Source organism: Gorilla gorilla, chromosome 8 (assembly GCF_029281585.2).
Source record: "Gorilla gorilla gorilla isolate KB3781 chromosome 8, NHGRI_mGorGor1-v2.1_pri, whole genome shotgun sequence".
NCBI lineage: Eukaryota > Metazoa > Chordata > Mammalia > Primates > Hominidae > Gorilla > Gorilla gorilla.
The window spans coordinates 91,034,168-91,045,681 of record NC_073232.2 but is presented as its reverse complement, the minus strand read 5'-3'; the positions used below and the strand labels follow the sequence as shown (position 1 = coordinate 91,045,681).

At 36.7% G+C, this 11,514-nt stretch overlaps 1 protein-coding gene across 2 annotated transcripts in view; it reads right to left on the bottom strand.

Annotated features, from left to right (window-relative positions):
• Nucleotides 1-5,499: 5,499 nt before the first annotated feature.
• MPP7 (MAGUK p55 scaffold protein 7) overlaps nucleotides 5,500-11,514 on the bottom strand; it is a 259,047-nt gene continuing 253,032 nt past the window's right edge. For both annotated transcript variants that reach the window (XM_004049214.5, XM_055352420.2), the window contains exons 16-17: nucleotides 11,322-11,465; nucleotides 5,500-9,088 (exon numbers count right to left, since the gene is read on the bottom strand). In XM_004049214.5, the coding sequence (XP_004049262.1) occupies nucleotides 8,909-9,088; nucleotides 11,322-11,465 (324 nt within the window). In that variant the 3' untranslated portion in view covers nucleotides 5,500-8,908. The remainder of the gene's footprint in view (nucleotides 9,089-11,321; nucleotides 11,466-11,514) is intronic.

Genomic DNA, 11,514 nt, shown 5'->3' with positions numbered 1-11,514 from the left:
TTTGAGCCTTTTCTTCCAGGAAGAATATAGGGGTGGTAAAAACATCTGAGCTTATTTACTGTTGCTCCTAATGGTAGTCTGAATGGTTACAGAACTCTAGGCTTAGACTTATTTTCCCCACAGTATATGATATGGGTTTTGTCATCTACTATCCTATTGCAGATGAGATGTTTGAGGCCTAGTAGATTTTGTATTTCTTTATAAGTAACATTTCTCTCTCCTCTCTCTCCTCTCTCTCCCCACCTCTATAACTATATATATATATGTACATACACACATATATATTAGTTCATTCTCACACTGCTATAAAGAAACACCTGAGACTGGGTAATTTATAAAAGAAAGAGGTTTAATTACTCACAGTTCCACAGGCTATGCAGGAGGCATGGCTGGGGAGGCCTCAGGAAACTTACAATCATGGTGGAACGGGAAGCAGGCACATCTTACATGATGGTAGGTGAGAGAGAGAGTGTGTGTGGAAGTGAAGGAGGAAGAGCCCCTTATAAAGCCATCAGATCTCCTGAGAACTCACTCATGATCACAGGAACAGCATGGGGGAAACTGCCCCCATGATCCAATCACCTCCTACCGGGTCTCTCCCTCAACACCTGGGGATTACAATTCAAGATGAGATTTGGGTGAGGACACAAAGCCTATCCATATCACTCTCTCTCTTTCTGTTTCTCTGAGCTTACAGGATTCTCTATTACTAGAGGTCACAAATTCCAGGAAGAAGTGTCTGGATCTTTTTGCAACACTGTAGTTGGTCAGTGAATGGAGATTTTATTTAAGTCTGAAGATGTTATCTTCAATTTAGGGAAATTTACTGTATTGTTCATTTCATGTCTTTAGCTTAACAGGAAATCCTATTAGGTGGACAGTGGGTCTCTTGGATTTACTATCCATGTCTCAACATATTCTCAATCTTCATCCCTTATCTTTTAAAAATTAGGTTCTCAAAGAGTCTATCAGTTTAATCTTTTGATCTAATATTTAGGTCTGTGGTAATTTCCATGATTTTATTCAATCGTATTAGATATTTTTTGAAAATATTTTAACTTTACAGTTATTTTCATCTTTAGCAGTCTGTTTATAGCAGTAGTATGTCTGAGGATACTAATTTATGCTGTTACATATTAATCATCTTAAAATATTAAAACAGGATGAGCCAGTGAACCTCAAAGGGGAAAAATAGATGAGATTTAAATGGCCATATATCTGAAGCAGCGAGACTCCACCTAGCCTACACAGGGGTCCCTTTCTGTAAGAGAAATGTTGTAATATTCCTTTTGCTGTCCTGAAATGAAGTTGACCGAAATAATCTACATAATCAACAAGAAACCCCATTGTAATGGAAGAGATAAATAAAAAACCATTGAAAATATGACATATTTTCGTACATAAAGGCTCAAGCAGCACTTCTGTAGAAGAAAACAGAAATCGAATGGATGTAGTTAGTGTGTGTGCCACAGCAAAGGTGTGGACAAATGAGACGGGTCAGTGGAGACTCAAATGCTGTAAGTTGTATTGCGACTGGTGACATGATGTTCCAAAATGGTAAAAAACTGTTAGTATTCTGAAAAAAAAATGAAGTACAATCTCCCTTTGATTTACATGGTAGTGCATTCCTGGAAAATTCAGTGTATATAATAAACTAGCCAAAATACAGTACCACTCATGTTATTCTTTCCCGAGTTGCTTGAGCCAATGTTTATTTTTATTTTTTTCTTAGAAAAGTTTTTAAAGCAACGAATTTTCTTGAGCTCAGTTTTACTCAGATTCCATAGATTCTGATTTCAGTGTTATTTTCTGGATAATCTGCAATTTCATTTTTATTTCCTGGATCAGAATACTCTGAATTTTTTATTTCTAGGTCCTTTTTCAGTTTATATTTGCTATTTGCTTCTAGTTCTATTGGACTACGGTCATAAAATGTAATTTGAGGTATTTAAATATTTTAGAGTTTAATGAGGCTTTTCAATGGCTTACTTTAGAATTTTGTTTCATAAATGCTCGATGAGATGTAATCTCATTTTCAGGACAAAATTCTCTTTCCATAGCTATGACATAGCTATGAAAACAATTCCCCGTGGGACTAAAATTAAATACAAAGAATCTAAAAGAGAATCCATAAAATGCTATGACATCAGCCTGAAGAATTAGGATATTCAGACCCTCTATAACCATTTTTCTTCACGGTCTATGAGATGTGTTTTACAGATTATCAAGTAATGTGGTTTTGGTGATTATGTTTCTCATGTTTTGTTTTAGGCCTTCAATGCTCTTCTTGTAGTGGCTCATAGCATTAATTACTAAAGAACGACTTTTTGACCCAGTTAATAAGCATTGACTTCAACTCTGGTTTTTTGTTTTGTTTTTCTTTGTGCTCTCTGCTTTGTTTGCATCTGCCTGGCATACTGTAGTTAATCTTCTCACTTAAAATCTTTCTCATCTGGAAGCATACAGTTGATTTCATTTTTCAGTGTAGGTGAAACGTTGTCTCAATACATGAATTTATGTCATTTAAATCTCTTGTTAGAGATACAGTTGGTCTTGCTTCTGTCATCTCATTTTATGGATTCTCTTTTTGATTCTTCGTATTTAATTATAGACCCACTGGAAATTGCTTTCAATTTTTTTGTTTTCTTGTTTTTTGAGACAGGGTCTCACTCCATCTCCCAGGCTGGAGTGCAGTGGCGCGATCAGGGCTCATGGCGGTGACTTCCCAGGCTCAAATGATCCTCCCATCTCAGCTTCCTGAGTAGCTGGGACTACCAGTGCTCACCACCATTCCTGGCTTTTTTTTTTCTTTTTTCTCTGTAGATAACGAACGGGGTTTCACCATGTTGCCCAGACCGGTCAAATTCTTAAAAAATAATTACTTAACTGATATTTACGTACATTTATATTGCTTCCTTCCTTCTTCCATCCTCCGTTATTGTGATATCATCTAGATTCCTAATAGTAATATATTTTCATAAGTTTTTACTTTATGCTACATTGCATCCCTTTAACATTTACAGCAATAGATGTTTTGTAGCTATATTTTGTAGTTATTCAAATATATTTCTATTTAGAACTTTTCTATGTTTAAGTGAAACTGATGACCACAAACAGCTTATCTACTACTAAGCAGCAATGCCTGGCACAGAGCAAGGGCTTAACAAATGGAACCTCTTGGTATAATTCTTGCCCGAGTCAAATTAAACAATTAAACAAGCATTACTTTGTTTGAAATGGTGGACTCTGCAGTGTTTAGTCAGCCTTTTAATTTATAACATATTTTGAGTGACTAATAGAACACAACCATCATAAATTTGTAAATCCAAAAACATTAAGGAAGAACAACTTTTTTCTGAACTTGAATTTTAAGGTTAAATTCTTATCCATCTTGAGCAGGAAAAAGAAATGAAATCTGAGAAAAATAAAATTTAAATGGAACGTCTTGCATTGGACCATTCTATAAAGTGTATTAACACTCAGTAATTGTATCATTGCAGGGTGTGTGACCACTGAGCAAAAGGACAACCTTTGCTAAGTGAAAAGTAGATATTGAGAATGGCCTGAGTTGCTCATGAATACTGTTTCAAATTAGGAGTGCTTTCAGCAGCAAGGAAGCAATGACTTAAACCATCAGGACTTTTTTTTTTTTTTAATTTAACAGTTAGAGGAAGGAAGTCCCAGGATTGGTTCAGCAGTTCAATATTATGGATTTAGGATCTTTTTCACTCAGTCATCCTTAGTACATTGGCCTTTATCATCCTCTGATGTAGGGTTAGGATTATGGCTGTCATATTGACAAGCATCACAACTGAGCATCTCAAGCAGAAAGATGAGGGCAGGACCATAAAGGATTTTCATTTCACGCAGTTGTTTGTTTACATCAGGGAAATGTGTCTTTCTCATGGCTCCTCCAACAGACACGACCTCAAACTGGTAGCATGACCGGCCCAGATAAATCACTACAAAAAGGAGATTATCATGATTGACTGAGGCCAATCTTGAGTAAGGACTGGAACTCAGGCAGACTTAACAGAAAATTTCATAGTATGCTATCTAAGGTTTTTATACATTTCTGATAATAGCCATTGTTTGAAGATGAACCCACTTATACAGGCATGGATACATCAAGTTGTATCTGATTAAAGCAACAGTGTTTTGAGAAAATTCTTTGCCAACTGCATGTGCGTAAGTATGAACAATCATTCGTCTAATTACCCAAATCTTAACCTGTTCCCAGCTTTACCTCAAGTTACAGAAACACGATAAAGCACAATGCAGTGGAAACAGCATGGAGCTGGAGGATGCCAGACGACATTCCAGCCCTGATTCCACTGCTCATCACCAATGTCACCCTGGGCAAGGTACTCCAGCCCTGCTGCTCAGTTTGCTCCACTGTAAAATATGAAGATAATATCTTCCATGTAAGATAGTTATGGGATTAAATGAGATCATGTATGGAAATTATAAAGATGTTCTATGATTAATAAGTACAATTTGGCCAGGCAGTGATTAGGCCTGTGTATGTGTATAAGATAGCTGTTACAAAAGTAAAATATTTTCTGTCCTCCAGAAGCTTAAGTGTAACTGAACACGCATTTGGGGATAAAAGGGTGGCAGTAGAAGAAATGGCATTAATACAACTAAGGGACATTTCTTTCTAATTGTTATCAGTTACATTGCATACCCAGCGGTTGAAAATAAAAATTGGTTCACTTCCTATTGGGGATTACCTAATTAGTTCCTGATGTGTCACTTGGTAGGAAGCTATGAAATTTTTAAAAAAATGATAAAGCTTCTAGCCAGGCCTGGTGGCTCACGCCTGTAATCCCAGCACTTTGGGAGGCTGAGGCAGGCAGATCACAAGGTCAGGAAATCGAGACCATCCTGGCTAGCACGGTGAAACCCCATCTCTACTAAAAATACAAAAAATTAGCCGGGCGTGGTGGCGGGCACCTGTAGTCCCAGCTACTTGGGAGGCTGAGGCAGGAGAATGGCGTGAGCCCGGGAGGCGGAGCTTGCAGTGAGCCAAGATCGCGCCACTGCACTCCAACCTGGGCAACAGAGTGAGACTCCATCTCAAAAAAATAAACAAACAAAAAAATAAAGCTTCTAAAAAATGATTTATTGTAAACTTCCAGTGGGCTTACTAATAGGAAAACTGTTTATGTAGGGTGATTGAGAATACTTACACGGCTATTTTTAAATTGTGTGATGTCATGATAATGACCATTATACAACAGGAGCTCACAATTATTGAACACTTCTGTCCCAGGTTTTGTTCTAAGTATACATGGATTCTTTCATTTCATGCCCACACCAATCCCATGAGGTAATCACTGTTCTTATCCCTATTTTTTTCTGATGAGAAAATGAAAAACAGAGAGGTTCAATGTTTTTCCCAAGGCTGCAGAGCTGGAAACAGGCAAAATCAGAATGTGAACTGAAGAATTCTGACTCCAGATCCCATGCTTTTAAATGCTTTTAAATGCTCTTAAGAGCAACCTTTCTATGGATGCACAGCTGGGGCTAACTGGCTCGAGGACTGAAGCAAGGCCAATGCTAGCTAGTTTGCATAGCAGATGACAATCTGTTCCTATATGCACAGTTGAAAAAGTTGAGTTTCGCCTAACTGGAGCTCAGGAAGAGGATATGTGTGACACTGATTCCTAGTGGGGAGGAGGGAGAGGAGGTGGGGAGTGGGGAAGGTGTGTTCCCATCATTGATGGTCCTAATTCTTCCTTCCCACTAAGGTTCTCCACATTTTTAAATTGCTGGAATGTATGGGTAAGAACAACACTAGTGAATTCCATCTCTCCAACAGCCTCGATGAAAGCAGTGTTTGATTGAAAAAAATATGAAATTTAATTTTAGACATGGCAAGTTCAATTACATCACTTCATATCACAGTAGAAAATAGAATTTGTTCTACCATGGGAAATAGTATAATGGAATAGATCACAATAGTAGTATAATAAAATAGAATATCCAAGTGCAAAAACAATTTTCAAGTAAGTACACACATTGTTTGAAGGTACTTTATTAAGATCAAAGATTTTTCATTACATTTATTTATAAATCCTTCCTAGTCAAAATAAAATAAATAATAAAAATCTGTATCTTTAGAAAGAACATAGTTTTGTAAGTCTGAGAAGGTTATGTTTGTCAGTTTCAAATTATTACAGGTTAGATGCATTTAATCATTACACAATACCAGGAAGGCCAGCCTTAAAGATACCAAGAACTTCCATATTGGTCAGTAAAATAAGGGTAAAAAATTAAATTTTAATTTCACCTTTTTATGTTTAATTGACTATAGTCAATAATAGGAGTACAGAATTTACTTTTTGGTCTTGAATTTTAAATATATGAATTCTAAAAAGTGAACATTCCTCTTCTCTTACATAGTGGCTCCAACTTAGGGAGCTGGCTTCTGGAGGGAGGAGTGCTATTCTCCTTGCTGGAGAAGGAGGCTGGGGGAAGAAAGTACAGAATTCAGGGCCTTTTTGCTGCCGTTGTCAATGAACTCTCGGAGTTGGCCCTGCCTTATTAAATTTTAATCAATTATCTTTCTAAGCATCAAGATGGCCATGTAAACACTGTTTTTAAGACCATGTCTACTGGCTGGGCACGGTGGATCATGCCTGTAATCCCAGCACTTTGGGAGGCCAAGGCGGGAGGATTGCTTGAGCCCAGGAGTTCAAGACCAGCCTGAGCAACATGGCAAGACCCTGTCTCAAAAAAAAAAAAAAGTATACTACCTGATTTCTAAAATTACCAAAGTGCCCCCTTTTCCCCCCATTATTTAAAAAATATTGTTCTAGCTCTGCGCTTAAGGTCTGGACCTTTCTTTTTTAAAACGTTATATTTTTATAACATCTTATTATTACCACCACCAAAAAAGGACTCAGTTTCTCCCACTTTACACTATATCTCTGTCCCCAAAGTAAGTAACTGAAGCAATTATCTGCAATTTTTTTTAAATGTGGGTATTTCAGGGTAAAGAATTTGGACCGCCTAAATTACACAGGTGATTGCCTGAATTATTACATATGTCCCATCATTCTTTGTACCAGAAGTCTTGATTTATAGAAAATTTCAGACAATGTTCAAAGAAGGAAATATGCTACCCAATCTACTTAAGACTTCAGATTGGCAACCCTCCCTCTTTCATTTTTTAAAAACAAAATTTCTTGCTATTTAATTAATATACTTAGAACTCACTGTCTGGATCATGTTGTTATATAATACTTAGTGTCATTATCTATTTTGGTGTGACTGTGTGTCAAGGCCATTGGAGTGGTTTTTGTCTCTGCTTCTAATATGAACTTGACAAGTATGAAGGAAAACCAGTGAATAATGCTATCAAATGTGCAGTGCACAGATCGCGCACTTGGATCTATCTTTGTAAAGCTCAAATATTTACATGGAATGTTGACCATGATTTACAAAACTACTCTTTTAAATTAGGACATCTTGACATACAATCAATTTATTTTATGAATAGCCCCATTTGATATTTAAAAAAATATGCCTTTCAAATATTTCATAAATATATAAAATTTTACATTCTATTTTTTTTCACATGACATTTAAACTCTCTTTGCAAATCAACAAAAAAATAACATTTTTTTTTCCACTTTGAAAGTCACAGATGCAATGATTTTCGACGGGCAGGGCTTCACTGCATGCAAGAATGGCAGGATATGCTCTCTTATAGAACGGATAGACATTTCTAGCATTTTGAATTATATAATTCACTTGCTGAAAATCAGTAGTATCAAAGAAAAGTGAGAGAACCCATCTAAATATTTACAATATAAGAGTCTTTCCTAAACTTCTTTAACAATGGCAAGGTTAGGATGGTGTCTGGACAGTGTTAACAAGCATTTTGATGACAAAGAAATAACATCACATGAAAAGTTTTCTAAAATATATCTTAGAGCAATTTAAAGAGGGGTGATCTATTGCACATAGATGAAAAATAATCTTTAATTGTATCAGTCATATGTAAAACAGGTTTTACATGTTTTAGAATAGAAATCCTTCTACTAATTTATTGGAAAAATCCAAAACCAGCTAAAATAACATTTTGGGTGACTTCATAAATTGTCTTCTGAGGATTTACAAATAAAAATATCCTTTGTAATCATTTCTTGCCACAAGGCTACCATTCTTACTAATATTAATCCCAAAGGAAAGGCTTTTCGTTACATATATAATAACTGTTAAAAGTCTACTTTCCCTTATTAAATGTTGTTGAGTCACTGACAGGTACTCAAAAGGACTTCTCAAGCTATATTATGAAGGCCATTCACTCAAGGTAAAATTTCAGTTACTCCTTTAAGAATTATTTTAAAACGCACACACTGTGAACGTATTGCGAATATGTAAGAAAGTCTACACTTTTTGAATAGTAAGAGGACACCTTACTGCCTGCCCGGCTAAATCTGTGATGATCCACCCAGAAACAGCAAAGCTCACCTGTCTGTCTGGAGCTGCTCATGGCTGCTGAATCGATACGTTCAACAGCTAACATTCAAACTCGACAGCAGCAGCCACACCTGAGACCAGCAGAAGCACTGAACTCCAATACATACTAAGCCTCTAGCTAAGTCTCTCTGAAAATTTCAGCCTCATCTTGGAGATAGAGCTGTATTAAAGACGACGAGAAGGTTTGAGGTTTTGCTTAGAATACAGTACTGTGCATATTTTGATTTCGGATCTTATACTAACACATGGTGTTTGAAATAAGGCTGTAAAAAGATACAAACAAAACCAGCATTCAACTTGAACCAAGATTGTACATCTATGACAGTGATATAGATTTAAAAACCCTACTACCAAAACTGTAACTGATTTCATCATGCACTCTATAGAAAAAGACGATTATGGAAATTTCTCTTGGTTATGAATGTAACCAGCTCACTGGCACCCAATGGGTCTCTGTCTCTAATTTGTCAAAAGTTGTTTTGAGCTCACTGAATGCCACAGTGAGGTCATCATTTATTATAATTTTGTCAAAAAGATGACCATATTGACTTTCCATTATCTGTGCAGATTTAATCATTTCTTGAAAATCTTCTTCCTACAAAAGGAAGTATTAAAAAAATAATTGGTTAACCAGGCCATTACCTCACTTCACATCAATGCAAACATTCTACAATTGGTTTACCTAATGCTGTTCTGTGTTCAGTCTTTCCCCTCAGCCAGAAATAAAAGTCATCCTCTTTAACCACAAGTGCTTCAGAAGCCATAATTTCTAATACTATTTCTATGATTTGCTTGTAACAAAAAACTACTCTGGCAAGAGTCAAAACTCCTGCCTTAACTGAATTGCAGGATAATGAGTCACTAGTCATCATTATGGGGAAATGTCAGTATTAAAATAGCTATTGGAGAAAAGAATTGTTTACTCTGATGTTTTGGCTGCATTATTTATGCTTATTCATAGGAAGGAATTTATAATATAAACTCCTTTTTCAGAGTTGGACAAATTTGTAAAAGGATGATTACCATGTTTTTTGTTTTTTGTTTTGAGATAGAGTCTCACTCTGTCGCCCAGGTTGGGGTGCAGTGGTGCAATCCTGGCTCACCGCAACCTCTGCCTCCGGGGTTCAAGCAATTCTCCTGCCTCAGCCTCCCGAGTAGCTGGAATTACAGGAGCGTGCCGCCACACCTGGCTAATTTTTGTATTTTTAGTACAGATGGATTTTCTCCATGTTCACCAGGCTGGTCTGGAACTCCTGACCTCAAGTGATCCACCTGCCTCGGCCTCCCAAAGTGCTGGGATTACAGGCATGAGCCACCACTCCTGGCTGATTACCACGTTCCTTCGATGTCTCATTAAAAGTGTTTCAGGAGCCTTCGTGTCTCACATTTTTAAAGCCAGGAAGTATTTTAGTTGGCTATATAACATAAATGTAAGAGAGCCAAATCCTAAGAATATGTTATCCTTTCTTATCTTCGTTGAGAAACCTTTAAAATGTCTAAATAGTACAATAAATCTTTATGTTGCAACATGCTGAAATAATTTGAGTCTGCATTTCATTGTCACATAAGATTTCACAATAACAGAAAATTTAATTTTAGTGTTGATCAACAGCCTGAGTAACTAACATCGTATGACAGTACCTACTCAGAACGGATATGTACTGTTGGCACGTAAAAAAAGGTATTTATCAAATATACTGGGAATCAGAAATGTGATCTGTATTTTGTAACCACAATGAAGAGTTCATAAATTAATATAAACTAAAGTTAATGATGAGCTAATTAAGAGAGGCAAGAAAAAAATAAGCTCTTGACATTTAATTTCTTTGCTTTTGATTTCTGGTCCAAAGGTAGAATATATTAAGATTAAGAAGAAAAACAATAAAAGGTCTTGCCAGAACCCATTATAGTCGTGAATATACCACAATCATCATTTCCAATAACACTCATAGAAAATACAAATATTATTGCTGAATAATATTGGTCTACTTATCCTGTACCCAAAATAGTGATTTTCTTTTGCTGTGCTAAATATAATTGTTGACACAAGGAGACAAGCAAGGCAAATTATTAAATTTTTCATTTGGACTCTTAATGAGTAACAGTTACTGATGGTATTTTTAGCTTTAAAAATAAGGCTGCTCTGAAAATCAATTGGTCTAGATTTTATACAAATGTTCAGCCTACAATAGTATGAAATGTTCACATAATAGCATACAAAATAGTTTTGAGTCAATTGAATATGAAGATCCATTCACCAAAGCACAAGAAGTGTAACTGTTCAAAAGGTATGTACCTAAATACAATTCTTTCACTGATTTTTGTATCTATTATACTCTTCCCGAGTACATGCAGCTGTATATATGTTTTCATACATACAACTGTATCTTACATCTTATCTACTGCTTATATCTTATCTCCAAGCTTTTTGTGGTTGTTGTTGAGACAGGGTCTCACTCTGTTGCCCAGGCTGGAGTGTAGTGGTGTGATCTCAGCTCACTGCACTCTCAGTCTCCTGGGGTCTTGTGATCTTCCCACCTCTGCCTACCAGGCTGGAGTGTAGTGGTGTGATCTCAGCTCACTGCACTCTCAGTCTCCTGGGGTCTTGTGATCTTCCCACCTCCGCCTCCCAAGTAGCTGGGACTACAGGTGTCCAACCATCATGCCTGGCTAATTTTCGTATTTTTTGTAGAGAAGGGGTTTCACCACGTTGGCCAGGCTGGTCTTGAACTCCTGGACTCAAATGATCCTCCTGCTTCGGCCTCCCAAAGTGCTGGGATTACAGGTGTGGGCCACCACACCCGGCCCCCAAGCATCATTATACTTACTGTGAAGGGCTTTGCAGCACCTTGGTCATCTCTGCTTGAAATAATCTTTGCATTTTTTCTTGTTTCTCTCAAACGCTCTATTGATGGAGGCTTTATAAATATCACATAGGGCTTAAATTCTAGTGTCCTTAAATGCTTCACTGTCTACAAGGAAGAAAAGAAAGTTTTCTCACATTTCTCCATAGCATCATGA